The sequence below is a fragment of the Amblyomma mixtum genome, chromosome 7, assembly GCF_055824585.1.
Source record: "Amblyomma mixtum isolate Tamu chromosome 7, ASM5582458v1, whole genome shotgun sequence".
Lineage (NCBI taxonomy): Eukaryota > Metazoa > Arthropoda > Arachnida > Ixodida > Ixodidae > Amblyomma > Amblyomma mixtum.
The window spans coordinates 50,249,560-50,264,131 of record NC_143018.1 but is presented as its reverse complement, the minus strand read 5'-3'; the positions used below and the strand labels follow the sequence as shown (position 1 = coordinate 50,264,131).

The 14,572-nt window shown below is 52.6% G+C and overlaps 1 protein-coding gene across 1 annotated transcript; it reads right to left on the bottom strand.

Annotated features, from left to right (window-relative positions):
- Positions 1 to 10,021: 10,021 nt before the first annotated feature.
- LOC149336064 (WD repeat-containing protein 18) lies at positions 10,022 to 14,450 on the bottom strand. The gene is made up of 3 exons (XM_089552557.1): positions 14,105 to 14,450; positions 12,594 to 12,989; positions 10,022 to 10,656 (listed from the first exon to the last, which is right to left on the bottom strand). The coding sequence occupies exons 1-3, from the start codon at positions 14,420 to 14,422 to the stop codon at positions 10,063 to 10,065; spliced, it is 1,308 nt and encodes a 435-aa protein (XP_089408683.1). The 5' UTR covers positions 14,423 to 14,450; the 3' UTR covers positions 10,022 to 10,062.
- Between the last annotated feature and the right edge of the window lie 122 nt (positions 14,451 to 14,572).

Here is a 14,572-nt window from a genome sequence, read left to right as displayed (position 1 = left end):
TGAGCTTCCTTCTGCGTCGCTTGAAATATTCTTGGCATTCCCAAAGTATGCGCTTAGTGCGGTCACCGGACTTTGGCAGCGACGGCGCCTCTAATCGTCGGGATCAAAGTTGAAAAAAATTGTGCCTGAAAGCCGGGATTAGCGCAGCATCGCTTACAAGTACAGTCGCCAGTGAAAATGATTCGCTCAATGACGCCACTGGGAGCGTGATAAGCTCATCGCGCGGCTAACGGGGTGTCGTGCTTTTCGAACACACTTGGAACTTCTGTTATCAGGATGGACGTATATCGCAGAGCCGAGCGTTATCTGGCGCTCCAGTGGGACGTCACTTGTGCTAAACTTTTTTACTCGCGACTGTATACTTACACGTACACGCACCAGCACACACGCATTCAATCGTGCACATCCACACGAGCATATGTAGTCTTTGCCAAAAGTGACCCGGCACAGGTGGCTTGTTTCTTAGCCGCGTAGCGAAGCACTCATGGCAGCCCTTAAGCTCTGTTTCTGTGTAAAGAAATTTGAGACCTTGTCCTTACATTATGGCACCGTTCGGTCTTTAGGGCTGCTGTAAATGCTCCGTTATACGTTCGAGAAGCAAGAACCAGTTGCTCGGTTACTTTTGGCAAAAGGGGTACATACTGAGGCGTGTGCATACACGCGCGCACGCACGCAGAGGTTTCCTTCACATCTGTTCAGGGCTCATTCCTGGGTTCGCGTCGTCGTCGTAGTAGTAGTAGGTGGGCGCGTTGTCATGGGAACCACTCGGTGAATAGTTTCCCTAGGAGGAGGAGGAAAGATAGAGTGCAGCGAGAACGTAGGAATGTAGCACGGCCATCTGCGGCGGATGCTGTGAAACGCGTCGCCCGAAAAGGAGGAGGAGGTCATCGGTGACGCCGCGCGCACTGAAGAACACAGCTAATCGAAAAGCAAGCATGTGGGGAGAACTAAAAGGAGCGTTCTATACATATGAAGACGTCTACGTGAACATATCGTAAAGTATATATACCTTAACAAGCTGTCGCTGAGCCATGCGTTGCACAGTGATAACTGTGCTGTCAGTTTTTTTATACTTAAAATTAAGAAAAAAAATGGCAGTGGCGTTGCGCTTGCTTTCGCTACGTAAAAACGTAGCGAAAGCAAGCGCAACGACGAGGCAAGCGGTGTGACGTCATACAGAACGGCGGCGGCGGCTCCGCGGTGTGACGTCATGCCAGATGGCGCAGCGTCCGCAAGCTGCGGCCGTTGCTAGGCAACGGCTCAAGGTCGGTCTCTGTGCCTCCTCGGAGCACTGCCACAGCGACATCGCAAGTTCGTGGCCAGTGTAGCTTTCGCTACAAAATTGTCAAGTGTTCATTCTGCTGCTTCATGCAGGAATAAACGTTTTAATTTTTCAGTATGATAGGCGCCATTTCAGCTGTCGGTCTCCGTTCCTAATAGCAGTATATCGTCGTATGAAATGGACCATAAAAAGACTATTCTTTGACCGCGATCGTCCCTATCATTTTAAAGTATGCCCCTTCCACTTTCAAGAGGACGGCTTGTCTCTGCTGCTTTGACGAGGCCTTGGTCTCCTCGCCGCCGTTTTATACACACCTCGAACGAACTTCTACTTTTCTAGGAAAGGTCGCCTTCTGTCGTGCGCGTCGGCATCTAAATTTCACGAAGTGCTAATTCGACTGCAGCCTGCTCTCACCTGGGCGACGCTTCAGAAATAGAACAGGACCCCGCGGTAAGGACACGGCGGCCGTCGCGTCTCGAGCGGACGCGCTTCTTCTCGGCTCCGGCAATTTTCGTCCGGATTACCGGAAAATTCCATAAGGCACCGGAAATTTTGCTCCAGTACTAAACGGATAACATCACCCGACACCCGAAGATACGCTCTCGGCCGGGTGGGGCAATGTTTGGGCCTTTTAAGCCTATTTATGTCTTCACACCGTGGGAGCCCCAGCTAGGCCTAAAACCAAGAAGCTAGTCCAGAGTTCTCCGCGCAAGTAGGCGGAACGCTGGCTCCATGCCGCCGGAGCAGACGTGTTCACATCGGCTCTGTCACTGCTAACCAATTACGCAGTGCTAATTGCCTCGAAACAAAGTTTTCCTTGCACCAATGTGTCCGTGAAGGCGAGCGGCATCGACCGATACCAGCTGACCCTAGAGGTGCGTTTTTCTTTGCCAAATTTTGTGACTTTTTCTACCGCTGCCGTGTGAAAGAGTGCTAGGCCTAAGCTTGTCCCGCGGACGCTAGGCCCAGCACCGTCGCACCGGTCGCCGCCTGCCGCACTCCTCGGCGGCGGCCGAGATGGAGGCGTCCGTTACGACGAGGGAGGCGTCCGCTACGTCTACAATGATCGTGGACAACCAAATGTGCGTTCAAGTTCAACCGTACTCCTCGGCGGCGGCCGAGATGGAGGCGTCCGTTACGACGAGGGAGGCGTCCGCTACGTCTACAATGATCGTGGACAACCAAATGTGCGTTCAAGTTCAAGGCAAAGAGATATCACCAGAGGAATACCACAACGACGCCGGATGGACGCTCGCGGGGGAACGCATGTCGAGGCTGCGCCAGCGGACCCCCGACGGCGGCAAGCCTGACGGACCCGGCGGGAGTCAAACAAGCCCGAAATCGAAATTCGACAAGAACGTCAGAGCCTCGGCCATCAAGGCAGCACGCATGCCAGCCATGCCACTGGAAGAGAGCAAGATAGTCGTCAGACCCAGAGGGGGACTGGACATCGTCAAGACCGGCACCACCACTGTCGCTGCGGCCATACTCGCCGCGGCCAAGATCACGAGCGAGGAAAGCGCCGCGGACACCATCTGCCCCAACACGCAACAGAACATCATGGTCGTCAGTACACCGAACGAAGACAACGCGGCTAGGTACGCTAAAATCCAGGAAATCTATATTCAAGACAACTCCTACGAAGTCAGCGCATATCGCACGGCTCCTCACGACACCGTAAAGGGCATCATCAGAGGCATCCCCATCGATGCGAGCACCGAAGAGATAGATAGGAACATCGTCAACGAGAGAAACCCGCTAGCAGTGGGCGCAAAGAGGATCGGCAGCACGACCACCGCGATCGTGGTGTTCCAGGGACCCAAGGTACCGAACTTCGTCCGATACGGAGTCACCCTGATACCGTGCCGCCTCTACAGGAAACAGATCGACGTTTGCAAGCAGTGCGGCCGAGTGGGACACCGAAAGGACGTGTGCCCGACCCCCAATATCAAGACGTACCTGGCCTGCGGACTCGCCAACCCCAAAGAAGACCATCGCTGTACCCCTAAATGTAAGCTGTGCGGGGACGAACACCCGACCGGAGACCGAACGTGCAAGGCGAAATACAAGATCCCCTACGTAGTGCGCAAGCGACAATGGGAGCGCCGACAGGCCGAACGCCAGCTGCTGTCGGAGAGCGATTTCCCGCCACTCCACAAGCCGCCAGCTGCGGGAAAGTCAAGGACTCCATCTGAGAACCGCGCGCCAAATTCCAGAGACAGCAGCTGCAAGAGAAGCCTCAGTAGGAAAAGGTCACCATCACGTGAGCGAGTCAGCTGGGCTGACGCAGCTAAAGGGAACAATATAAGGAACACGCATAAAATCACCGAAGCCACGAAGAAAGACGATATAAACAAGATGCGAGAAGCCAACGAGACATTAAGACAAGAGAACGCGGCGCTGCGCACGACCATCAACAGCCTCACGAGAGAGATCGCCGAGATCCGTAAGTTGCTGCAATGCAACAACGAGCCTCCACAGAGACTCACGCCAAGCACAAGCACGACCGACGAAACAACCATGAACACCCAGGAGACAGCCGTAGAGGAACCGGCACCTAAGAAGCGAGCCGTCGAGGCCACGCGCAAGTAGTAGTAGTAGTAAAAACATTTATTTATTTTTTTTTTTTTCAAAAGGAAGAGTAAGCAATCAGAGAACAATCGAATCGACAACCCCGAGGCCAAATTCGAAGCGACGTTCACCAAACTCGAACAATTAATCACGGCGAACATCGCAGCAGTGACAGCAATGAAACAAACAATGGAGATCTACCAAGCCGAGAACACGAACAGATTCGCCTACATCGAAAGGACCCTACAGCCGATAGTGAGCCACCCGACGTTTGCGCCCCTCTTCGCGCAACACCCACCCAACCAGGGAACCGCGTACACACCAACGCAACCATGGCTGCCAACGCAACAACAGCAGCAGCCGTAACAGCGTGGCAGTGGAACTGTCGCGGCCTCGGAAGGAAGAAGGCAGTCATCCAACAGCACATCGCACATGCCGCGCGCAAACCAGACGTGATCCTATTACAAGAAACGCTCACCGACGCACCGTCCCTGCCCGGCTACAGAGTGCACAAGGGCCAGCCCGACGGGAGAGGCCTGTGCACCCTGGTCAGGAAAGGAATCACGTTCGTTGAGCACGAGCTGCAAAGCAATATCAAGATCGAGCACACACTCACCGAAATCATCCCGGGCAAGAAGAGAAAAGGAAGCATTTTTCTGCTCAACATATACAGCAACCCATCGCAGAGAAAACAGAGATTCAAAACAATACTACACAGAGCTAGCACCGCGGCAGGCCGCAACACGCTAATCGTCTGCGGCGACTTCAACGCGATGAACCCAGCCTGGGGCTACAACAAGTACACAGCAAAGGGCCGCGACCTGTACCAAGACGCCATGGAACTCGACTTCACCCTCATCACGGACCCGACGCACCCGACGAGAATCGGTAACTCTGTATCCCGGGACACCACTCCGGACCTCACGTTCGTCAAGAACGACGTCCGGGGCGCGATCACCTGGCGAAACACGGGAACCGACCTCGGCAGCGACCACACCATCGTGGAAATCAGCATACCGGAACACAACGACACCAGCATCAAAACACACAGATGGGTAGACTGGGATGCCTTCCGAGACGCCAGAAGCCAGAAGACAGACGCTGACGGCGAGATCGAAGACATAGAGACGTGGACGGCCGAAATCACCAAGAGCGTACGCGACGCGACCAAAGAAATTGAAACGGACGCTGCGATTGATAAAGTAGACAGCCGGCTGGCGCATCTCATCGAAGCCAAGCAGTCGATACTCAGTCGCTGGAAGAACCAACGGCTCAACCGCAGACTCAGAAAGAAGGTGGCGGAGGTCAACCGAGCGATCGAGGAGCACTGCCGCGCTCTATGCACGCAACAGTGGAACGAGATCTGCAACGCGGCAGACGGGCAGATGCATAGCGGGAAGACGTGGAACCTGCTGCGGCACCTGCTCGACGAAACCAAGACCAAGTCGCACCAAAGGGATAGACTCGCCAAGCTCATACATCGGGCTGTCTCGGTACTGGGTGCTGATGCAGTCACCAGGCGCATCAATGACAAATACCTGCCCACTACGCCCACCGAACAACACGCGCCGTACGGCGGCCTACCCAACGCGAAGCTCGATCGTGACATCGACGTCGAGGAGGTCCGCGCGGCCCTGCACGCCCTCAACAGCCGGTCGGCAGCTGGCCCGGACCTCGTCACGAACAAGGCGCTCAAGAACCTCGACGACGGCTCGATTGAGAACCTCGCAAAATACTTCAACAAGTGCTGGAGAGCGGCCGCGCTACCAAAGCAGTGGAAGACAGCCAAGACTATCCTGATACCCAAGCCGGGGAAGCCACCGGACACGGACAACCTTCGGCCCATCTCGCTCACGTCCTGCGTGGGCAAGGTGCTGGAGCACGTCCTGCTCAACAGGTGGCAAGACTACCTGGAACGAGAGGGGCTGTATCCGGCCACGGTGATCGGCTTTAGACAGCACCTCAGCACGCAGGACGCGATGCTGCAGCTCAAATACCAAATCATAGACAATGGCGGCAGCGCCCGCGACAACAAGGCAATCCTGGGTCTCGACCTAAAGAGCGCCTTTGATAATGTGAAACACTCGGCGATTCTGTCCCAAGTCTCTAAGCTCAACATGGGCGAAAGATCCTACAACTACATCAAGGACTTCCTCACGGACAGGACCGCCCAGCTACGAGCAGGCGACCTACAAACGCAAGAGAAGAAGCTCGGGAGCACCGGCACACCGCAGGGATCGGTCATTTCGCCGATGCTGTTCAACCTGGTAATGATCGGAGTGGCCGAGAAGCTCGCGGACATCGAAGACGTCAGGCACACCATCTACGCGGACGATATCACACTGTGGGTGACCGGCGGCAGTGACGCCCACATCGAGGGCGCTCTGCAAGCAGCCGTCGACGCGATAGAAGACCACCTGGAAGGCACCGGCTTGAGATGTTCGCCGAGCAAATCGGAGCTCCTCATACTCCCACCTATCAACAATGGCAGATGCAAGACCAGACAACGCGAATGCGAAAAAATCAGAATCGTAACCAAATCCGGCAACGTGATCCCCGAGGTCAGCAAAATCAGGATCCTAGGCATGGTCATCGAAAAGCATGGAAGAAACGGCGAAACCATCGCCCGTCTCACGGCAAAAGCGGCCAACGCTATGCGACTCCTCAAAAGAGTCACTTCCCGGAAGGCTGGCATGAGAGAGGAGAGCCTAATCAGGCTCGTCCAATCCTTCATCATCAGCCACGTCGCGTACGTTGCAGCCTACCATAGATGGCTGCAACACGAACGCAACAAAATTAATGTAATCATCAGGAGAGCGTACAAGGCGGCGCTGGGCCTGTCCGAGTCCACGAGCACGACCCGCCTCTTACAACTCGGGATCCACAACACGCTCGAAGAAATAGCCGAAGCGCAACGGACCTCTCAACTGGAGCGGCTGTCCACGACCAAAGCCGGGAGGAAGATACTGGACGACCTGGGAATAGGACACTCGAACGACGCGCAGACGAAGCTCCCCGTCCCCGAAGAGGTCCGACGCCAGACCAGAATCGACCCCATACCCAAGAACATGAACCCCGAGTATAACAAGGAAAGAAGAGCGGCGAGGGCCAAGGCTCTCATCGACCTGCACGCCAACGACGAGCACGCGCGGTACGTGGACGCGGCCGAATACCAACGGAACGCCTTCGCAGCGGTCGTCATAGAGGCGTCGACCGGCGCCACGAGGACGGCAGCGAGCGTGAGAGGCGCCGGAGCGGAACAAGCGGAGGAGGTGGCCATCGCCCTGGCCATTGCCGACGCAGACTGCTACACGGTGCTGAGTGACTCGAGACAGGCGGTGCGAAACTTCGCCAAAGGCGAAGTCTGCAGGGAGGCCGAGCGCGTACTACGAGCGACTAAACTGCAAGACAGAAGAGTAAGAATCAAGTGGTTTCCGGCGCACGCGGGCGACGCGTCGGAATGCAGTGCGAACCACAATGAGACGGCACATGCAGCGGCGCGAGCGCTAACCAACCGCGCCCCGGCAACACACCGTCCGACGTGGTTCGGAGCCAAGGACCGCATGACCGACTACAGCGAAATCACGAAGGCCTACCGCCTGGCTCGCAGGACTCTCCCACCCCCGCACCCGAGGCTGAGTCGAGCGGAGGCGGTACTACTGAGACAGCTCCAGACCGGATCGCTACCGAGCCCGAGACTGATGCATCGCATGTACCCCGAGACCTACCCGACCGATACGTGTAGAGTCTGCCGGAGGGAGCCGGCAGATCACACGCACATCCTGTGGGACTGCATCAAAAATCCAAAGGAAGCAAGATCAGGAACAATCCCGCCGCGGCTGGAGGCAGCCGCGAAGAGCAACGACCATGACCAACAGCTATGGGCCGTCCAGCAGGTCCTCGGGGCGCTCGAAAGGCAGGGATCCAGCGAGCCGGCAACGGCGAGCGGAGACCCGCGCCGAGTAACGGCAGCCTCGTAGACGACGTAGGCCCTCGTCGGGGCGCGCGAGCGTCCAACTGCAGGCACAAATAAAGTTTATTCCAATCCAATCCAATCCGCGCAAGTAGGCCGCCGCGCCGCTGTGCAAAGTGCTGACGCACTGTCAAGCCGCTGCTAAGAGCGGCGGCCGTTCACTTCGCCACGGTCAGCGGGCACGCTCCGTTTGCTCGAAGCGCCATTGAGAGCGCTGCATTATGGTAGTGCACGAGCGCAGTCACGTGGTACTTTTTCATATTTCGCGGGCTTTCTTTAGATGCCGGAAAAAAGGACCCCGTAGAAGATACGATGCTGCAATAAACTGTATCGGTTGTTTATGAACCTGCTCTACAAACTGACGTAAGTGTTGGCACTAAAATGAATATTTAAAATTTGCATAATTCATCTTAGTTAACTAATTAAGCGCAATAAAAAAATATTCTGAGGAGCACCACATGATGGCGAACAATCTATCGCTGGTTTCAGCGGGCTGCGGTTTACCGCTTATTTTAAATCTTTTAAATCCTTTGTTCAAGTTACATGAAACACCCTTTATGTATATGTACATATGTATATATATACACATACATGCACACATTTCGACAGGCCCTCGTCGAAACCGTTTCAATTATATATATATACATATATATGAAGGAAGCAACAGCCACCGACACCAAGGTGCAAAGGGGAATGCTTCTTTAAAAACAAGAAACAAACAGCCGGTGGCAACGACATCTCCATTTCACCTTTATAACTTTTTTTGGCTTTCAAAAGGTCCATTTCAGTGAAAGTAATCTATTTTTTCATAAGAAAGTCGTAGTCTGCCGATACAGGCCAACTTTAATCTGTTCTGTCTCTGAACTGTAGGTGCAATAGAGGCCATGGAATTACTGTTCCCACGAGCACTGCAGCTTGACACGTACTGAGCACACCGACACTTGAGTGCATTTGTAATGCAACATGTGTGCACGTCCATTTTCAAGACTGGATACAAAGTACCAACTCTCTCCAGCTGCACACAAATGAATGGCGAACCACCAACACAGGCACTCGTGTGCGTGCCGACATGCAGTTAAATTTTCTGCTGTCCACACTATTCAGCTCAGGCATGAGGTGGCTGAAATAGTTAACTTCCTCTTATGCAAAGACACAGCAGTGAAATACAAGTGGAAGGCACTGGCTGTGCTGGTTATTTTTATAGCACTGCAGTTGCCACTACAAACTCTCACAGCACTTGTAAATGGACAAGTGGTTGAGGCAGTTAAAGGTGCACTGAAGAGGAATCTGAACTCGTCTCTTCGCCACGGGAACTCGATCTACACGTTCCAAGCATTGTTAGAAACTTCGACTTATTACCCTGTGTGGCCGATTTCCCTAATTAAATCGAATTAACGTCCGGCTCCTGCCTTTATTTTTTGAATTCTCCCCGTACGGTGGGCGGAGCCGACCAACGCATGGAGTGCCTTTCAGCCAGCTTCGTGGAGGTTTTGCTTTCACTTTATTTTATTTTTTAGGTTTCCGTGAATAAATAGTTTCATTCGCAGATAATATAGCCGCAAAATAACCCCACAGAAATAAAAATACGCGCGGACTATTTGCTTCTACGGATTACTACGTATTACTCCGCCGATGGCAGAGCGGCAAGCCGCCACGGGTCTGGGTGAAGGGCACTCCACGCGTTGGTCGACTCCGCCCACTGTACGGGGAGAATTAAAAAAAAAAGGCGGGAGCTGTACGTTAGTTCGATTTAATTAGGGAAATCGGCCATACGGGGCAATAAATCAAAGCTTCTAAGAATGCTCGGAACGTGTAGATTGAGTTCCCACTTCAAAAAGACGAGTTCAGATTCCTCTTCACTGCACCTTTAATGTGGGACAAAACAGAACTAGCCTGTTTCCTTTGCCATTTGAAGGCCAGACAAACTGGAGGTGCAGACACTAATGTGACAGCAGCTTACTATGCACCCAGGAAGAACACACACCACAATCAATGACAATCTGCACATAGTCAAAACGTATGCCTTAAAGGTCCCCTGTGCCCCCTTGGTTTCTGTGGCTGTTGGCTTCTCTCGTATTTATAACGAGCCCCTCACTCCCCTTTCCTTGTCTGCTCAATACAAAATAAGGCAGTCATAGCAAAGCAAACCCTTAGCATCTGACAATTGTTTATAATGAGGGGAAGCCAAGACCACATATAATGACTGAAAATGCAGCAGCTTTTTATTCCCCCCCATTCACATGGATGACATGTCGCTCCCTGCCCCGTGCTGCCTGAGGATGAAGTTCCAGGAATAACTGTACAGCTGCTTGTTCACCTGCTTCAGCAAAGCCACCTGCTTGCTCAGGTCCTGCCCCTGACGGAAGCTGGCCCCTTCTTCTTCATCGTCCGCCTCTTCCGCGCCCGCGGCTGAAGGCATGGTGAGCAGCAAGTCAGCCCAGTCCGCAGGTGGCAGCGCCCCCTGGAGCATGTTGTCCTGGCACTCGCTCACAAGGCCAGAGTCCAAGCGGACAGGAACTCCGCTGTCATCTTTGGCAGCCTGTGTGGCACGCTTGAAGACGCCAAGCGGAAGTGTCGGGGGAATGGGCTGCATTGAGGTGAGGACCAGGGGTGTGGGCACGACCAGGACATTGTTGACAGCTCCCTTGTGGTGCAAGGTGTGGATGCACTGCTTGGAGGCGACGTCCCAGACACGCGCTGTGCAGTCCTCGCTGCCTGACACGAGCAGCTGTCCATCCAGTGACACTGACAGGCACGTCACCTTGAGATCGTGGCCGACAAACATCGCATCTGATGGTTTGTCGCCCGTGTTCAACTTGTACAAGGCCACCTGAAAGCATGGAGTTGCAGATAAACACAGTCTGAATAAAAGTGTGGGGTGGAGCAACACTAGCATGGACTATGAAGACTGTTTTTAAAGGGTTTTGCCCAGCTAAGGCACAGAGAACTTCCACGAGCAGGGACCATAATATTTAGGCATAGAGCAGTCTTCTTATCAAACATCTAAGGTGGGGAAACAGACTTCCGAGTTTTTCAACAGTTTCCAATGAACGGGCTCTGTTATCAAACATTTAAAGATGCGCTCCCTGCTTTATGTTCGAAAGCTAGCCTTGGAAGTTGAAATCCGGAAAGTGAAATCCGGATTGCCACTACTTTCATTTCGTCGCCACATCGCTAGCCTGGCTCTCTTTCACAAGTTTTTTTATTCTTCCTTGAATCAAGCACTGTAGATCATAGCCGCAGCACGCATATCTCACCGCACCAGTCATCCACTGCAAGTTGCACGCCCACCATCGCACACTACTACTTTTTCTGCATCGCTCTTTTCTCGAACAGCTTCAGACTGGAACGGCCTTCCCTATGATCTGGTCATCATCGCTTCGCCATCTGTTTTTCAAGCGCGTGTAACAGATCATCTTCAATGTTAATCACTGCTGTTTTTTCACATTTTCAAGTGTATTCCCACCCCTTATGTAACACCCCCTGAAAAGGGGGCCTTTAAGGAATAAAACTGAACTGAACTGAACTGAAACTCACATCGTAACGTGGTCCAGAGTAAAAGCATTATTGTGCACATGAAACATAGCAAGTTTTCAACACTATGATCAAGCAATCACAAGCAAAACTTGAAGGAAAAAAAGAAACTGCATCAAAGTATGTTGCTGAACTAGTTCATGACTGAACATTTTGAACAAAAAGAAACAGAGCAAAAGACAGAACAAAAAAGGGGGGAGAAGAGAAATGTGAGTGCCCTCAGTCAACCCTGGTGTTACGGCTGCGCCTCCAGCTCACCGCGCAAGCAAATGTGCAGCGCAGTGGGCCTTCAGTTTCAGCCGATATTTCTGTTGCACAGTCTACCCAGTGCTTGCCGGGCAATGTTCGTCCCGCAGCACTCCGATACCTGTGCTGTGCATGGGCAGTACAGTGAAATTTCATTCCAACTCGCTGAATTCAAGCTGACGCTTTGGTCTGGCCACCATCAAGTATACAAGGAAAGCTCCCCTTATTTCAAACCCCGAAAAAAACCAAGAAAATTGTTGGCCCATTTTGAGTTAATTATATCAAGGGTCAACTGTACTTCAAGTGTTCAACATTCCTGGGAGATATTTTAGAACCGGCTAGTTGCAAGATAGCTAGTTCTGCATGAATAATTGGGGACTCAGTGGGACAACAAGGCAGATGCGACAGACCGATATAAACACAAAAATGTTGAAAGACGAGAGTAGTGCTAGTGCTTCTTACTGTGATTCATGGTATGTGAGGAGGCATAAAACGGGACAAGGGACTGAGAAAGACGCACACAACACAGGCGCTAACTTCCGACTGACAGAAACCTAGGCGGCCAAGACGAATGTGAACCGTGAGGCAAACAGGCGCATGCACTCAGAAAAAATAATCAAAATCAGGGAACGAGGATTTTTTCCGAGCGCATGCGCCTGTTTGCCTCATGGTTCCCGTTCGTCTTGGCCGCCTAGGTTTCTGTCAGTCGGAAGTTAGCGCCTGTGTTGTGTGCGTCTTTGCTACCTCACATGCGATGAATCACAGTTACCGACTCGCCCAAGTTTCTACCCTGGGTTCTTACTGTCTTTTGTGCCTAGCCCGTTGTGCTCTATGCGGAGCGGGCCGGGCGCTATTATTTTTTATTCCTTTTAATCGCCCACTCTAATTTTTTTTCTTTTGTGCCTACCTACGAACTGCACTAAGGTACATCCTCTTCTGACTGTCTCACTGATGTCCATGCACAATTCAGATGTGATGAACACTCACCTCAAATATCTTCCCAGTGCTAGCACCAGCAAAGATGTGGTCTTCGGCCGGGTCTGTAACGATCGCCGTCAGTGCAGCATCAAGCACCACAGTGGCCAGCAGCTCGCCAGTGTCGAGCGAGAACACGCGGCATGTCTGGTCAGCCGAACAGGTGTAGCAGCGAGAGCGGCCCACACCAAGATGGACGTCGGTCACATTGTAGCTGTGCTGTGTCCACACATGCACTGGCTCTGCGGGACCTTGTGTGGTAGAACTGGCAGCCTCGGCCAGATCCCAGACTAGGACTTGGCCGTCGGACGATGCCGACACAAAGAGGCCGCCATCGTCCGAGAAACGCAGGCAGGTGACTGTGTTGAAGTGGCAGCTGAGCACGGCAAGGAGGTCGCCCGATGAAACCTGGGCCATAAACAACCATCACTAGGTTGCATTGATCTTGGAGGTACCAGTGGCATCAGAAGGAAACGAAGCATGGCTTTACAATTTAAACGTGTTAGAACATGGGGCAATGTGTTCATAGTTAGGCACAGTACATTAGTTCAATTCCACAAGATCATGTCAGCACACTCCGTCAGAACTGCATTCCAACTGCATGGATAGAAATTGTCACTTGAGAAATGCGACAGTTCATTAGAGACTCACAAGATACCGTCTCACCAGCTGCTCCTAAAGCAAAAATTTACACATGCAGAGGTTGCTGTGCCAAGTGAGTTATAAAGAAATTAGTGTATTAAAAGATAAGAAATTAGTAAAAAGGAATTATGCTACACAACCCATTTTTCCAGAAAAAAAAAACCGCTAATAAACACAAGTTCCACACATTTACAACGCATCTGCGCGTGCAATGCCCTAGTATCTGCTAAAGTGAATGACGTTGATTTCCTTCGTAAAAACCCTTACAGTGCGTTAGGCAGACGTTTCATGACCAGTGAAAAAGTGTACGAACACACTACGATAACTAAAACATTGCCACCGGAATCCACAGCAGAACGAAACCGCAGATATCCTCAGCACGTTTCAGGCAAAGTCACGGGCCCATCACCTAAACGCATTATGCAAGCCCTCGGTAAGGGCCAACGTCACTGTTGCACAGGTTTCAAGAGACTCAGCAAACGTGGTCAGCAACACCGGGTGTCCTGTCGTTGGTCAGTTCACAAGACGCAAAAAGAAAACTGCTGGGGGTTATCCAAGCAACTGGCGCTTTGTTCCAGAACTGCCGGCGTATCGAGGAAAGTTAGCTCCGCTTAGCAGAACGGTGGCAAAACAGTGCCACTTGCTTAACATGCACCGCCAAATACCATGCGGATAGAAAATAACGGCGGTGCAGCTTTCGACCACGTGCGAGGCACCTCGACAGCCCGATTAAAACACAGCTATACACATAGTGGGCGCTCTTGCACAGCAGCAAAACAAATGCTAGGCGCTACCATCTTGTAAAACATTGGTTCACATTGCCAGTAGGCACACAATGTCGCGCACTAGAGCATGAATGGCAGATTCAACTGGGAACCCACCTGCCACAAGTAAATCTTCTCCCCTATCCCGGCTACGCAGTGCAGGCCATCCGGAGACGTCGCTAACGCCGAGACCACGCCGGGGCACACGATTTGCTTCTGAAGCTGGTCGCGGCGTTGGAGCGACCACACACGCAGCAGCGGCTTGTCTTGCTGGGCGCTGATCACGTAGTCCGAGCCCAAGAGACATAGCGTTTTCGATCTGCTGATTCCTCCCTTGTAATGGGCCAGCACAGAACCCGACACAATATCCCAAACACAGGCGTTCCACAGCTGCCCGGCGCCGTCACTCGTGAAAATGCATTCAAACGACGCCATTTTTTCGCCGTCACAAAGGTTCCCAGAATCGCCAGAGCCGTTCATAGGACGAAAGAGTTAAAAGCCACGCTAGGGGTCGCAACTAACGCGTCACCGGTACACTCCTAGCTACTCTGCACGGCGACAAAAGTCGTCTGCTCTGCTCACTTG

Coding starts and splice junctions, on each gene's coding strand:
- LOC149336064 (XM_089552557.1), bottom strand. CDS start 14,422: ATGGCGTCGTTTGAATGCATTTTCACGAGTGACGGCGCCGGGCAGCTG. Junction 12,990..14,104: donor AGAAGATTTACTTGTGGCAG/GTGGGTTCCCAG, acceptor TTTATGGCCCAG/GTTTCATCGGGCGACCTCCT. Junction 10,657..12,593: donor GCACTGGGAAGATATTTGAG/GTGAGTGTTCAT, acceptor CCATGCTTTCAG/GTGGCCTTGTACAAGTTGAA.